This window comes from Cherax quadricarinatus, chromosome 97 (assembly GCF_038502225.1).
Source record: "Cherax quadricarinatus isolate ZL_2023a chromosome 97, ASM3850222v1, whole genome shotgun sequence".
Lineage (NCBI taxonomy): Eukaryota > Metazoa > Arthropoda > Malacostraca > Decapoda > Parastacidae > Cherax > Cherax quadricarinatus.
Window position 1 is genome coordinate 3,555,457 of NC_091388.1, and position 16,765 is coordinate 3,572,221.

The 16,765-nt window shown below is 39.2% G+C and overlaps 1 protein-coding gene across 4 annotated transcripts in view; it reads right to left on the bottom strand.

Moving 5' to 3' along the window:
- Positions 1 to 16,765, bottom strand: part of IKKepsilon (I-kappaB kinase epsilon) — a 96,783-nt gene that overhangs the window by 47,502 nt on the left and 32,516 nt on the right. For all 4 annotated transcript variants that reach the window (XM_070105123.1, XM_070105121.1, XM_070105122.1 and 1 more), the window contains 3 exons: positions 16,025 to 16,211; positions 14,318 to 14,497; positions 5,371 to 5,576 (listed from right to left, as the gene is read on the bottom strand). In XM_070105123.1, coding sequence (XP_069961224.1) covers positions 5,371 to 5,576; positions 14,318 to 14,497; positions 16,025 to 16,211 — 573 coding nt within the window. The remainder of the gene's footprint in view (positions 1 to 5,370; positions 5,577 to 14,317; positions 14,498 to 16,024; positions 16,212 to 16,765) is intronic.

Here is a 16,765-nt window from a genome sequence, read left to right on the forward strand (position 1 = left end):
TCACTGGACCTCTGTCGCACAACAAATCTGTCCATAGAGCTCTGTACCTCCCGTTCCTTCAAGACTTTCCTAAAATGGGCCATAACATTGTCAATGAAATAGTCACAAGCACGGCTTGCAACAGCTGTGTCAGGGTGATTTTCATCTATAAAGGTTTGCAGTTCAACCCACTCTGCACACATTTCCTTAATCTTTGAAGTAGGCACAATGGATTCCACAACTGGCATAGGCTTCTCAGGGTTAGCCCCAAACCCTTCAAAATCTTTCTTAATTTCCATACTAATTCTCACCCTTTTTACCACAGGGTTGGCACTAGAAGCTTTCTTGGGGCCCATGGTCACTTATTTTCCAGAAACAGCACCGAAAATACTGTAATAATACGAAATATTCCGAGTGTATGCTTGGATGTTACCGCGGAGGCTGGCTGGTAAACAATGGGACGGAGCGGCACATGTGAGGCTGGCTGAGGGCACATTGGACGCGTCTCGGACGAAAATCGGTATGCGGGTTTTTAATCGGTATGCGCGGCAAAAATTTTGCGATAAAAGTAATCGTTATGCGGAAAAATCGCTATGCGATGCCATCGTTATGCGGGGGTCCACTGTATATGGAGAGTAAAAGAAAGGTAAAGAGAGTGGTGAGAGAGTGCAAAAGGAGAGCAGATGATAGAGTGGGAGAGGCATTGTCAAGAAATTTTAATGAAAATAAGAAAAAATTTTGGAGTGAGTTAAACAAGTTAAGAAAGCCTAGGGAAAATATGGATTTGTCAGTTAAAAACAGAGTAGGGGAGTTAGTAGATGGGGAGATGGAGGTATTGGGTAGATGGCGAGAATATTTTGAGGAACTTTTAAATGTTAAGGAAGAAACAGAGGCAGTAATTTCATGCACTGGTCAGGGAGGTATACCATCTTTTAGGAGTGAAGAAGAGCAGAATGTAAGTGTGGGGGAGGTACGTGAGGCATTACGTAAAATGAAAGGGGGTAAAGCAGCTGGAACTGATGGGATCATGACAGAAATGTTAAAAGCAGGGGGGGATATAGTGTTGGAGTGGTTGGTACTTTTGTTTAATAAATGTATGAAAGAGGGGAAGGTACCTAGGGATTGGCAGAGAGCATGTATAGTCCCTTTATATAAAGGGAAAGGGGGACAAAAGAGACTGTAAAAATTATAGAGGAATAAGCTTACTGAGTATACCAGGAAAAGTGTATGGTAGGGTTATAATTGAAAGAATTAGAGGTAAGACAGAATGTAGGATTGCGGATGAGCAAGGAGGTTTTAGAGTGGGTAGGGGATGTGTAGATCAGGTGTTTACATTGAAGCATATATGTGAACAGTATTTAGATAAAGATAGGGAAGTTTTTATTGCATTTATGGATTTAGAAAAGGCATATGATAGAGTGGATAGAGGAGCAATGTGGCAGATGTTGCAAGTATATGGAATAGGTGGTAAGTTATTAAATGCTGTAAAGAGTTTTTATGAGGATAGTGAGGCTCAGGTTAGGGTGTGTAGAAGAGAGGGAGACTACTTCCCGGTAAAAGTAGGTCTTAGACAGGGATGTGTAATGTCACCATGGTTGTTTAATATATTTATAGATGGGGTTGTAAAGGAAGTAAATGCTAGGGTGTTTGGGAGACGGGTGGGATTAAATTATGGGAATCAAATTCAAAATGGGAATTGACACAGTTACTTTTTGCTGATGATACTGTGCTTATGGGAGATTCTAAAGAAAAATTGCAAAGGTTAGTGGATGAGTTTGGGAATGTGTGTAAAGGTAGAAAGTTGAAAGTGAACATAGAAAAGAGTAAGGTGATGAGGGTGTCAAATGATTTAGATAAAGAAAAATTGGATATCAAATTGGGGAGGAGGAGTATGGAAGAAGTGAATGTTTTCAGATACTTGGGAGTTGACGTGTCAGCGGATGGATTTATGAAGGATGAGGTTAATCATAGAATTGATGAGGGAAAAAAGGTGAGTGGTGCGTTGAGGTATATGTGGAGTCAAAAAACGTTATCTATGGAGGCAAAGAAGGGAATGTATGAAAGTATAGTAGTACCAACACTCTTATATGGGTGTGAAGCTTGGGTGGTAAATGCAGCAGCGAGGAGACGGTTGGAGGCAGTGGAGATGTCCTGTTTAAGGGCAATGTGTGGTGTAAATATTATGCAGAAAATTCGGAGTGTGGAAATTAGGAGAAGGTGTGGAGTTAATAAAAGTATTAGTCAGAGGGCAGAAGAGGGGTTGTTGAGGTGGTTTGGTCATTTAGAGAGAATGGATCAAAGTAGAATGACATGGAAAGCATATAAATCTATAGGGGAAGGAAGGCGGGGTAGGGGTCGTCCTCGAAAGGGATGGAGAGAGGGGGGTAAAGGAGGTTTTGTGGGTAAGGGGCTTGGACTTCCAGCAAGCGTGCGTGAGCGTGTTAGATAGGAGTGAATGGAGACGAATGGTACTTGGGACCTGACGATCTGTTGGAGTGTGAGCAGGGTAATATTTAGTGAAGGGATTCAGGGAAACCGGTTATTTTCATATAGTCGGACTTGAGTCCTGGAAATGGGAAGTACAATGCCTGCACTTTAAAGGAGTGGTTTGGGATATTGGCAGTTTGGAGGGATATGTTGTGTATCTTTATATGTGTATGCTTCTAGACTGTTGTATTCTGAGCACCTCTGCAAAAACAGTGATAATGTGCGAGTGTGGTGAAAGTGTTGAATGATGATGAAAGTATTTTCTTTTTGGGGATTTTCTTTCTTTTTTGGGTCACCCTGCCTCGGTGGGAGACGGCCGACTTGTTAAAAAAAAAAAAAAAAAAAAAAAAAAATCTAGCGGTTTCAAATCAAGCAGGAGAAAGCTGGTAGGCCCACATGTGAGAGAATGGGTCTGTGTGCACCACATAAAAAAATCCTGCAGCATGCAATGCATAATGAGAAAAAAAAACTCTGACCGTTTTTTGGAATTAAAACGCCGACTTTGAGGTGTATTTTCATATAGTATTTATCATTGTATTCTCATTTTCATGGTCTCACGTGATAAAATGGAAAACATATTGCAGAAATAGAAATAATTTTGATTAGTTTCACAATGAAAACGACCTTGAAATTGAGCTCAAAGTAGCGGAAATGTTCAATTTTTACCAATGTTCAAGAATAAACAAATCACACCACACGTCCAATACACATCAACTGGGGAGTCTAATATTCTTTCACTAGTACACTGATATTATTTACACCATTTTTACAATAATGCAGTAGTCTGCATAACAGTAAATTTTGTATTTTTTGTATGAATAAAAAATCAAAATAGAAAGCAATAGTAATATAAAAGGGGCCTAGAGACGTGACTAATGAACAAAGGATATGTTATTTTAGTGCCAAGAATGTCTACATTGTTTATTCTGGACCCTATTTTGAAATTGGAATCTTTTTTAATTTGTGTGAAATTGGCCAAATTGTCAAATTCTGACCACTTTATTGGGTAGTTCAAATCAGTAAATGGGCGGTTTCTTGTACTTAATTGATAGAAAAAATTGAGTTCTAAAGAAATAGCTATGAGTTTGGTCAACTGGAACAGCGGAATTGGCCCAAAACAGGGCTCAAAGTCGGCGAAATTGCCGATGCGTATATGTCTCCGAGACTGCTAACTTCGCGGGAGCGTAATTCCGTGAGTTTTCGACCAAATTACGTACTTTTGGTGTCGTCCATTGGGAAAGGTTCTCTATCATTTCATAAGAAAAAATAATTCTTTTTTCCAAAAATTTTGCAACATAGAATGACAGTTCCAGAAAGGGGCTTGCAACAGTCAAAGGGTTAAGGATGGGTGAGGAATGTTACAGTCCTAGAGGTGAGAAGTACAGTGCCTGCACTTTGAAAGATGGGTGAGGATGTTACAGTCCTGGAGGTGGGAAGTACAGTGCCTGTACTCTTAAGGATGGGTGAGGATGTTGCAGTCCTGAAAGTGGGAAGTACAGTGCCTGCACTCTGAAGGATGGGTGAAGATGTTACAGTCCTGGAAGTGGGAAGTACAGTGCCTGCACTCTGAAGGATGGGTGAAGATGTTGCAGTCCTGAAAGTGGGAAGTACAGTGCCTGTACTCTGAAGGATGGATGAGGATGTTACAGTCCTGGATGTGGGAAGTAGAGAGCTTGCACTCTGAAGGAGGAGTGAGGATGTTGTAATTCAGAAGTCCTTTGAACTGTGATGCTAGTGTGCTTCTGGCAAGAGAGTGATTGAATGAATGATGGTGAATGTGTTCGATCTGTTTTTTCATCACCATACCTCAGCAGATGGCTAATCTTAAAAAGAGAGAGAGAGAGAGAGAGAGAGAGAGAGAGAGAGAGAGAGAGAGAGAGAGAGAGAGAAAGAGAGAGTGAGAGAGAGTGAGAGAGAGTGAGAGAGAGTGAGAGAGAGTGAGAGAGTGAGAGTGAGAGAGAGTGAGAGTGAGAGAGAGTGAGAGTGAGTGAGAGAGAGAGAGAGAGAGAGAGAGAGAGAGAGAGAGAGAGAGATAGAGAGAGAGAGAGAGAGTGAGAGAGAGTGAGAGAGAGTGAGAGAGAGTGAGAGAGAGTGAGAGAGAGAGAGAGAGAGAGGGAGAGAGAGAGAGAGAGAGAGAGAGAGAGAGAGAGAGAGAGAGAGAGAGAGAGAGAGAGAGAGAGAGAGAGAGAGAGAGAGAGAGAGAGAGAGAGAGAGAGAGAGTGTGAGTGTGAGTGTGAGTGTGTGTGTGTGTGTGTGTGTGTGTGTGTGTGTGTGTGTGTGTGTGTGTGTGTGTCAAGGTGGAGAGGCCAGCAAGCAGCCAACACGTGTGCAGAAATACAGTATCTTGCTTGTAATCTTCTGTAGACATTTCATGTAAACTAAGAAAACTTGCAAATGATTTTGCAAAGAAAACGATAACTGTACTGACAACTTTGTTGAAAACTGCTGTAAGAAAACTAGCCAGAACACAACTCTACTAAATTCTTTACCATCACCAGCTGAAAGTCACAAGTAATTTTACGGATTTTGTATATATTTTTTAATGGACCAGCTGTCTCCCACCAAGATAGGGTTACCTAAAAGGAAAACTAAAAGTTTTCCTTTTATATTTAATATTTATACAGAAGGAGGGGATTACTAGTCCCTTGCTAGGTTAGGTTAGGTAAGGTTCGTCAGGAAACAGGACAAATGTTTCCTGACGCGGGTCTTATTCAGATGATGACCCGCCTTTGGAGCTTTTGGTCATCTGACCGAGGCCTTCCGCTGGCTTACCGGTCCACCCCTTTTGAAAATTATGCTCATTTATAACCAGTTATATTTTTTTTCTAGTCCCTTGCTTCCGGCATTTTAGTCACCTCAAATTTCACAAATTACTAAACTATCAAAAGAAACCATAGCACCTACCTGGTGACTCAGGCAGGGTTAAGGTGACATCGTCTTCTTGCTTTGAGAAGAGAACGATGGGCATTCTGGGGTTTGTAGTAGGGTAGGATGAAGCAGGCTGGTCGAGAGCCACAACATCATTCAGGTGCTTGTTGTCATACAAGAGAAGCTGGTTATCTGGGTTCATATCCGTCTGTTCACAGATTAAATACTGCAGTTCTTCATATCTGAAAATATAGTAATCTGTATCACATTACAATGCCATACCATGAAAGCAGAAACATATACTACTTTGACATTCTTAAGAAGATCTTCTTTCTTCTTTTTTTCAACGCACCGGCTGTATCCCACCGAGACAGGGCGGCCCAAAAAGAAAAACGAAGGTTTCGCCTTATAAATTTAGTAGTGTATACAGGAGAAAGGGTTACTAGCCCCTTGCTCCCGGCATTTTAGGCGCCTCTTATGACACGTATAGTTTGCGGAGGAAGAATTCTGTTCCACTTCCCCATGGAGATAAGAGGAAATAAACAAGAACAAGAACTAGTAAGAAAATAGAAGAAAACCCAGAGGGGTGTGTATATATATGTTTGTACATGTATGAGTAGTGTGACCTAAGTGTAAGTAGAAGTAGAAAGACGTACCCAAAATCTTGCATGTTTATGAGACAGAAAAAAAGACACCAGTAATCCTACCATCATGTAAAACAATTACAGGATTCTGTTTTACACTCATTTGGCAGGACGGTAGTACCGTCCTGGGCGGTTGCTGTCTACCTACTACCCAGGTCTTAAGAATATGTCAAAATATATTGTATTCTTTATCACATTATAATGCCTTACCATGAAAGTAAAAGCATAGTAGATTTTGACATATTCTTAAAAATAATACCATATGAAGGGGAAAGCTGCAAGATTTGAAGAACATTTTGACCAATGAAATATTAATACATACCTATATTAGGACACCCAAGAAAAAACTACCATATGTAACAACAAGTATAAAATGCTAGCAGGACTACATTTGCTGTCTTCCATATCTCAGGCAGTTGCCCTGTTTTGACAGATATGTTGAAAATTGGGTATTGAACTTGACAATCAAGAAAAGGAATCTCCCTTATCACATTAACCCCAGCATCCTCTACCTCAAGCAATGCAAGACACAAGAACCTGCTTCCTACATTATTCTAGCACAGAGTTGTCCAACTGATGCTGCGTGAACACTATCTAGAATACAATTATATTTTATACTACTATTCTCCGGTAAACAAATACTTTAACCAAGAAAATTTTTAACACACTGGCTGTCTCCCAGTGAGGTAAGGTGACAAAAAAAAAAAAACACTTTCATAAAGTATTTCTTTTCTCATTCAGTAATTTATACAGGAGGTGTTACTAGCACCCTGGTTGATCAGGCTCTGATCCACCAGGAGGCCTGGTCACAGACCGGGCCGCGGGGGCGTTGACCCCCGGAACTCTCTCCAGGTAAACTCTCCAGCACCTTGCTGCCGTAATTTTAGTTACTTCTTACAGTACACATGGCATACAGAAGGCGGATTCTTCTCCACTTCTCCATGGAGAGTGCCTTAATTCCACTTAAATATTACATGTCAATAAATTATACAATATAGTATAATGAATCAAAGACAATAATCAACCAATATATTTTGGATGTTAGTTCAAGCTTTGTTTTTGCTATCAAAAATTTTGAGATGGGGTGCACAGGTTAGGATAAATTCAGTTTGGGATACACACTCTAATAAATGTTAGAAAACCCTGCTCTAGCATTATGAATTAAGAGGCACACTACTGTGACCGGAACAAAATATAAATAACCCGCAAAAAGGAGAGAAACTTACGACGATATTTCAGTCCAAACTGAAGCAGTGACTAGTCACACACTAGTTAGTGGTCCAAGTCAGACCAAAACATCACAGATTTCTTTCTCCTATGTTTGGGTTATTTGTATACTGCTCTAGCATATACCAAGTTGCTTTCCTACACTGTTAAGAACAGTAAGTCCTCAACTTACAAACACATCGGGGACCTTCTGAATTATGTATGATATTCGTAATACAGGATGTCTTCAACTTATTAACACATTGGGAACTTCTGTGTTGTATATAATAATGATATTATACACATACATGCACGTATATACACATATATACACGTATATGCTTCTAAACTGTTGTATTCTGAGCACCTCTGCAAAAACAGTGATAATGTGTGAGTGTGGTGAAAGTGTTGAATGATGATGAAAGTATTTTCTTTTTGAGGATTTTCTTTCTTTTTTGGGTCACCCTGCCTCGGTGGGAGACGGCCGACTTGTTGAAAAAAAAAAAAATTATACACAATAATGATCTTTCTTCTTCTGTCAACGCACCAGTTGTATTCCACCGAGGCGGGGTGGCCCAAAAGGAAAAACGAAAGTTCTTTTCTTTCTTCTTTCAACACACCGGCCGTATCCCACTGAGGCGGGGTGGCCCAAAAGGAAAAACGAAAGCTTCTCCTTTTACATTTATTAATATATACAGGAGAAGGGGTTACTAGCCCCTTGTTCCCGGCATTTTAGCCGCCTCTTACAACACGCATGACTTACGAAGGAAGAATTTTATTCCACTTCCCCATCGAGAACAATAATGATATAATGACGATATCATACACAATACAGAAAGTTCTCAGTATGGTCATAAGTTGAGGACATACTATATAATCCATAATATTTTCTCATGTTGTTTCCCTACCTTGTCTAGTTTATCCAGTACTGTTGTCCACCATTGCTTGAGTATAATTCATGCACTTTTTCTGCACTATCTAGTATATCTTGTGGGGTGTCCCTATATACTCATCCTAATGTTAATCCAAACCTTTTCCTAAGATGCACCAACATATAAGGTTTGAAGTTGATCAAGCAACTCATTCTTCAGTAAAAAAAAAAATAAAAAAGGAAACATATGCACCATCACTCACTCAATTGCTATCTTGCCAGAAGCCTGCTTGACATCATAGTTTAGATGACCCATTAAGTTATCCTATGCAAAAAATATCCCAATTATATACACAAAATTTACAAATTAACACATACATAGTGTGTGGTAGGCTGGTAGACAGCAACCACCCAGGGAGGCGCTACCCTGCCACCAAGTGAGTGTTAAATGCAAACCTGTAATTGTTTTACACAACGGTAGAATTGTTGGAGTCTTTCCTTTCTGTCTTATAAACACAAGACAACAGGTATATCTTGCTACTTCTACTTACACTCAGGTCACACTACATATGCATGTATACGTATATGTATACACATACATAAATAACCCGCACATAGAAGAGAGAAGCTTCTATGTGCGGGTTTTTATCTATTTTGTCTATTTTCTTAGTAGTTCTTGTTCTTAATTATTTCCCTTCATCTGCATGGGAAAGTGGAGAAGAATCCTTCCTGTGTAAGCCATGTGCGTTGTGGGAGGCGATTAAAATGCTGGGAACAAGGGGCTAGTAACCCCTTGACCTACATAAATTACAAAATGTAAAAAAAAGAAAAACTTTGGTTTCTCATTTTCATGTCACCTGCCTTAGTGGGTGATGGTCGGTGTGTTAAAATAATGGAAAAAATAGCACATACACCTACCATCCGACTTACGACCTGCTCGACTTACAACCGTGTTTTTTATGCCAAATTTCTGGGAAATACACAACTATTTGTGTTGTGTACAGTGTTTATCCTAAACCTTACAGTATAAAATACAGTACTAACAACATAAAAAGTAAAGTAAAACATGAAATACCAAAATAAAACAATAAAATAAAGTCATTACAAAAATGTTTTGTTGATATTCAGTAGTAAAGTTCGACTTACGACCATTTCGACTTACGACCAGTTTCTCGGAACCGAACTCGGTCGTAAGTCGGATGGTAGGTGTACTATAATAACAATCTGAACTTTCTTCTATGTAGGATACACCGGTGGTGAAAGCTTCAAGTTGATCAGAAGAAACATTCTCAAGGTATTGCATGGACAACGAGACCATTTCATAGTTTTCAAACTGACCACAGGGTGCCTGCACGTCCCAATAACATAAACCTTTCCCTAAAGAATAAAAAAGGCACAACATTATGACTCCTAGTTAGCAGGTTGGTAGACAGCAACCGCCCAGGGAGGTACTACCGTCCTGCCAAGTGAGTGTACAACGAAAACCTGTAATTGTTTTACATGATGGTAGGATTGCTGGTGTCTTTTGTCTGTCTCATAAACATGCAAGATTTCAGGTACATCTTGCTACTTCTACTTACACTTAGGTCACACTACACATACATGTACAAGCATATATATACACACCCCTCTGGGTATTCTTCTCTTTTCTTTCTAGTTCTTGTTCTTGTTTATTTCCTCTTATCTCCATGGGAAAGTGGAACAGAATTCTTCCTCCGTAAGCCATGCGTGTTGTAAGAGGCGACGAAAATGCCGGGAGCAAGGGGCTAGTAACCCCTTCTCCCGTATAAATTACTAAATTTAAAAGAGAAACTTTTGTTTTTCCTTTTGGGCCACCCTGCCTTGGTGGGATACGGCCGGTGTGTTGAAAGAAAGAAAGAACATTATGACTAAAACAATACTAGTTAACCCTTTGACTGTTTTGGTCGTATATATACGTCTTACAAGCCAGTGTTTCAGACGTATATATACTCAATAATTCTAGCGGCTTCAAATCAAGCAGGAGAAAGCTGGTAGGCCCACATGTAAGAGAATGGGTCTGTGTGGTCAGTGTGCACCATATAAAAATAAACCTGCAGCACGCAGTGCATAATGAGAAAAAATAAACTCTGACAGTTTTTTGGATTAAAACGGCGACTTTGAGGTGTATTTTCGTATAGTACTTATCGTTGTATTCTCATTTTCATGTTCTCGTGTGATAAAATGGAAAACATATTGCAGAAATAGAGATGATTTTGATTAGTTTCGTGATGAAAACGACCTTGAAATTGAGCTCAAAGTAGCGGAAATGTTCGATTTTTACCAATGTTCAAGAGTAAGCAAATCACATCACACATTCAATACACGTCAACTGGGGAGTCTAATATTTTTTCACTAGTGCACTGATATTATTTATACCATTTTTACAATAATGCAGTAGTCTGCATAATAGTAAATTTTGTGATTTTTGTATGAATAAAAAATCAAAATAGAAAGCAATAGTAATATAAGAGGGGCCTATAGACATGACTAATGAGCAGAGGATGTGTTATTTTAGTGCCAAGAATGTCTACATTGTTTACTCTGGACCCTATTTTGAAATTGGCATCTCTTTTAATTTGTGTGAAATTGGCCAAATTGCCAATTTCTGACCACTTTATTGGGTAGTTCAAATCGGTAAATGGGCAGTTTCTTGTACTCAATTGATAGAAAAAATGGAATTCTAATGAAATAGCTATGAGTGTGGTCAACTGGAACAAAGGAATTGGCCAAAAACAGGGCTCAAAGTTGACAAAATCGCTGATGCATATATATCGCTGAGACCGCTAACTTTACGGGAGTGTAATTCCGTGAGTTTTCAACCAAATTTGGTACTTTTGGTGTCATTACCATTGGGAAAAGATTCTCCATCATTTCATAAAAAATATATTTTTTTTTTCCAAAAATTTTGCGACATAGAATGACAGTTTCAGAGAGGGGCTTGTGGCAGTCAAAGGGTTAACCCTTTGACTGTCTCGGCCGTATATATACGTCTTACGAGGTACCGTGTTTGACGTATATATACTCATAAATTCTAGCGGCTTCAAATCAAGCAGGAGAAAGCTGGTAGGCCCACATGTGAGAGAATGGGTCTGTGTGGTCAGTGTGCACCATATAAAAAAAATCCTGGAGAACGCAGTGCATAATGAGAAAAAAAAACTCCGACCGTTTTTTTTAATTAAAATGCCGACTTTGTGGTCTATTTTCGTATAGTATTTATGGTTGTATTCTCGTTTTCTTGGTCTCATTTGATAGAATGGAAAACATATTATAGAAATAGAGGTAAGGCTTTTGATAGAGTTCCGCACCATAGACTGTTAAAGAAAGTGGCAGCTCATGGCATTGGGGGAAAAGTGCTCTCGTGGATCGAGTCATGGCTCACTGACAGGAAGCAGAGAGTGTCCATAAATGGGGTTAAATCCGAGTGGGGATCTGTAACAAGTGGCGTTCCACAGGGATCAGTCTTGGGCCCGTTGTTGTTTATAATATATATCAATGATCTTGATGAGGGAATTACTAGTGATATGAGCAAATTCGCCGATGACACAAAGATAGGTAGGATAATTGATTCAAACGTAGATGTTAGGGAACTTCAGGAGGATTTAAACAAACTCTATTCTTGGTCAGAAAAGTGGCAGATGCAGTTCAATGTTGATAAATGCAAGGTTCTGAAGCTTGGGAGTGCCCATAACCCTAGTACTTATAAATTAAATGATGTAGAACTTAGCCATACAGATTGCGAAAAGGACTTGGGGGTTATGGTGAGCAGCAACCTTAAACCAAGACAGCAATGCCTAAGCGTACGTAATAAGGCAAATAGATTACTGGGATTTATATCAAGAAGTGTAAGCAACAGAAGTCCAGAGGTCATACTGCAGCTTTATACATCATTAGTAAGGCCTCACCTTGATTATGCAGCTCAGTTTTGGTCTCCGTATTACAAAATGGACATAAATTCGTTAGAAAACATTCAGCGTAGGATGACTAAATTAATACATAGCATCAGAAATCTTCCTTATGAAGAAAGATTGAAGACTCTTAAGTTACATTCACTTGTTAGACGAAGAATGAGGGGAGACCTGATCGAAGTGTATAAGTGGAAGATAGGTATTAATAAAGGGGATATTAATAAGGTCTTGAGGATGTCTCTCCAAGAGAGAACCCGCAGTAATGGATTTAAATTAGATAAGTTTAGATTTAGAAAGGACATAGGAAAGTATTGGTTTGGAAATAGGGTAGTTGATGAGTGGAACAGTCTACCTAGTTGGGTTATTGAGGCTAGGACTTTGGGTAGTTTCAAATCTAGGTTGGATAAGTACATGAGTGGGAAGGGTTGGATTTGAGTGGGACATTCACATCAGAGCTTATTTCTTGGGTAGCATTGAAAATTGGGTTGGGTAAATGTTTTGTTAGTGGGATGAATTGTAAAGGACCTGCCTAGTATGGGCCAGCAGGCCTCCTGCAGTGTTCCTCCTTTCTTATGTTCTTATGTTCTTATGTTAAAAAGAACCTAGAAATGGAGCTCAAAGTAGGGGAAATGTTTGATTTTTGCTGATGTTCAAAAGTAAACAAATGATGTCATTGTCCAATAAATGTCCAACTAGCCATTCTAATATGCAGTCATGAATGGGTTGATGTTATTTATACAATTATTACAGTATTGCAGTAGTCTGCATAATAGTAAGTCTTCTATTTTTTGTTTGAATAAAAATTCAAAATAGAAAGCAAGAGTAATATCAGAGGGGCCTGGAGACATGACTGATGAACAAAGAAAATGTTATTTTAGAGCCAGGAATGTCTGCATTGTTCATTCTGGACCTTATTTTGAAATTGTCATATTTTTTAGTTTTCGTGAAATTGGCCAAATTGCAAATTTCTGACCACATTATCAGGTAGTTGAAATCGGTAAATGGGCAGTTTCTTGTACTCAATCGATAGAAAACATGGAGTTCTAAAGAAATAGCTATGAGTCTGGGCAACTGGAACAATGGAATTAGCCGAAAATAGGGCTCAAAGTGGGCGAAATCGCCGATTTGTAAACAGCGCCGAGGTCGCTAACTTCGCGAGAGCATAATTCCGTCAGTTTTTCATCAAATTTCGTTTTTTTGGTGTCATTACAATCGGGAAAAGATTCTCTATCATTTCATAAGAAAAAATCATTTTTTTTTTTTAAATTTTGCGACACCAGGAGACACCTCAGGATTGGGGGTTGCGACAGTCTAAGTCGGAGAAAAACATCATCATAAGTTTCATTCCGCTACAAGCAAGTTGTGTATAACCTGTCCCTGGATCACACACACAAGCTCTATAAATTTCAAGCCTACAGAAGTTAGAAACTAAATTTATTTAGGTACAAGTACAATTACCATACATAGTAACAAATACAGAGAAAGATCGAAGTCAGCAGGATTCGCACCCGAGTGTGGAGAGTGGCACTGCTCTCCACTGTCTAGACTTTAGTAGTTTTTAAACATTAAGATTAGTCTGCCCGAAATGTCCCGGCATGATAGTGGTTTTCTTTGTACAAATCAAAACTGTAATTACACACTGTAACCTTTGCAAAGAAATAAATCTGTATCCTCATCTTTGTGTGGGTTTGAATCCTGCTGACCGTGATCATTCTCTGTACAGTAAGTCCTCTACCCACAGACACCTTGAGAATCTCCTGTAGTATGTATATCATCATCATTATATCATCATAGCATTGATGGCAACATATGTGTAAATACCCAGGATAACCCAAAAGTCAGACATACTTATTTCCACTGGGATCCTTGTAATATTTTATTGTTTAAAGTCTAGCTGTAAGTTACAGTAGCAATCATGATTATAGCCTTGAAAGCAAAAACAACGTGACAACCACTATAATGTAACAAAAATGCTTTATAAAACTGAAAATTGAGAAATGAGACACGTGCAACACTTGGCTATCATTTTTTTGGAATAAAGATACCGAACTCCTGCACAAGTGTCTCACTAAAGATGTGAAATAATGAGAAGAAAAAAATGAACTTGAGTCCTGGAGATGGGAAGTACAGTGCCTGCACTCTGAAGGAGGGGTGTTAATGTTGCAGTTTAAAAACTGTAGTGTAAAGCACCCTTCTGGCAAGACAGTGATGGGGTGAATGATGGTGAAAGTTTTTCTTTTTCGGGCCACCCTGCCTTGGTGGGAATCGGCCAGTGTGATAATAATAAAAATAATAAAAAAAAATGGAGTGAATATGGAAAATAAGAAATAGTGTACCTGTGCTCTGGGTCCATATAGACAGTGAGTGGTTGAACTTTGTTGACCAGGAAGACGTACGCAACTTTCCTGCTCAAGATCATAGTCACTTCTTGGAAGAACCTTTCAAAGTTCCACATTCGCTGAGGATCCACTTCTAGCAATCCTGCTAGCAAGGGCGTTACTAGTTTTCTTAGGCCTCTGCAATAAAAAAGTTCAATTACATCTTGCTATAAAAACTATCAAGGATACTCAGTTTTAAAAGATTTTATTAATCTTTTTTTTTTTTGGTAGGGGGAACATCTAGGTGAGCACAACCAGGTAGTATGTGTGTCTCGGACTCAGTAGACGGAGGATTGAGCCTCCACGATGTTTTGTACTGAATGATCCACATGGGTTTAGCGCTTAATATGAATTATGTATTAATTAAATTTTTGTACTTTACGAAGATTAACACTGACTTTCTATTTTGGAAACCCTCACTGCCCTCATATATATATTTTTTAACACACCAAGGCAGGGTGACCTGAAAAAGAAGAAACACTCTCATTATCATTCACTCCATCACTGTCTTGCCAGAGGCATGCCAACACTACAGTTAAAAAACTGCAACATCCCCCTTCAGAGTGCAGGCACTGTACTTTCCACCTCCAGGACTCAAGTCCAGCACACCAGCCATCTCCAAGATAGGGTGACCCACAAAAGAGGAAACACATTCACTATCATTCATCCAATCACTGTCTTGCCAGAAGCATACTAACATCACAGTTTATATGTCCCTCTGAACTGTAACACCCTCAACCCCTCCTTCAGAGTGCAAGCATTGTATTTCTCACCTCTAGGACTTATGTCCCTCTAACTGGTTTCCCTAAATCTTTTCAGAAATGTTAACCTGTTTGCAGCATAGTTTTTTCAATTTATCAGCTGTCTCCCATCAAAACAGGGTGACCCAAAAAAGAAAATACATTCACCAGTATTCACTCAATTCCCATCTTTCAAGAAGGGTGCTGACACCACAATCAGATTACTCTCCAACTGCAACATCTCCAGTCCATCTTTAGACTGCAGGAACTGCTTTCCCCACCTCCAGGACTCAAGTCCAGCTAACTAGTTTCCCCTCACTCCCTTCATAAAAGTTATCTTGCTCACACACCAACAGCACACGTCCATCAAAATTCACTTGTCTCCATGCACCCTTATATAACACACATACAGCATATTTTTTTTAATGCACTGACCATCTCCCACTGAGGTGGGGTGACACAAAAACACAGAAATGCTTTCACCATCATTCACATATAATCACTGTCTTTGCAGAGGTGCCTAGATATGGCAGTTTAGATGTCACTCCAAATAGCCAATATCCCAAACCCCTCCTTTAAAGTGCAAGCATTGTACCTCCCACCTCTGGGACTCAAGTCCGGATAACTGGTTTCCCTGAATCCCTTCACAAAATATTACCCTGCTCACACTCCAACAGCTCATCAGGTCCCAAAAACCATTTGTCTTTATTCACTTCTATCTAACACACTCACACATGCCTGCTGCATGTCCAGGCCCTTTTTCACATGTACGAATACTAATTTACAAAGGAGAAGGGGTACTAGCCCCTTGCTCCCAGCATTTTAGTCACCTCTCGTAACATGCAAGGCTTACAGGGAAAGGATTCTTCTCCACCTCCCCATGGAGATCACAGCAATAGCATGAACACAAAATTCTGCGACTCACAGACTGAGCTGGCATGTTTCAGGAAGGTCAGTGCACCATTCAATGGGTCCATTTTCTGATGTCTGTACACCTGAGATAACTCCCGGGGCTTTCTCAGTGGTAATGTGGTACATGGTTTCCTTGTTACGTCTTCCTCCATAAGGTCGAAAAGGAAGTTGTCCAGTAGCAACATGGTACAGAGTCACGCCTATAAATATATGCTAAATAAATAAGTAAATAAATAACTACTGTCACTTAATAAGTAAAAAAACAAATACTGTAATTACTTTAAATAAATATCAGTGTTGAAAAGTCAATAAATGAATACAAGTTAGGGACTTACTGTCTTCATGCTGGGTAATTATCTTAAGTTTTATCTCCAAAGTTATTGCTTTTGCACCATTGTAAAGTCAAAATATCGTACGACGAACAATCGTAAGTCAAGGAGCACCTGTATAGCTTATTATGTGGCATAATATGTTTTTATACACAATTTGCAAAAATGAAATTTAATATAGAATTCTTAGTCTTAAGAAAACAATTTTCTAAACACAGAAGTTATAAAAAGGTTTTATTCATTTAAGAATTAGAAAAAGGTTAGCATATAAACTAGGTTATTACAGAAAACAAGTTGACTGTGTGGACTGAAAGTTTACCTTAAGGGAAGAGATGCACCATCCACCGCCAATACACGAAAATTTCGGGAAATGGATCATTGTACATATTTTTTTTTTTTTTCATTTTACTTTACAAGTTTGATGT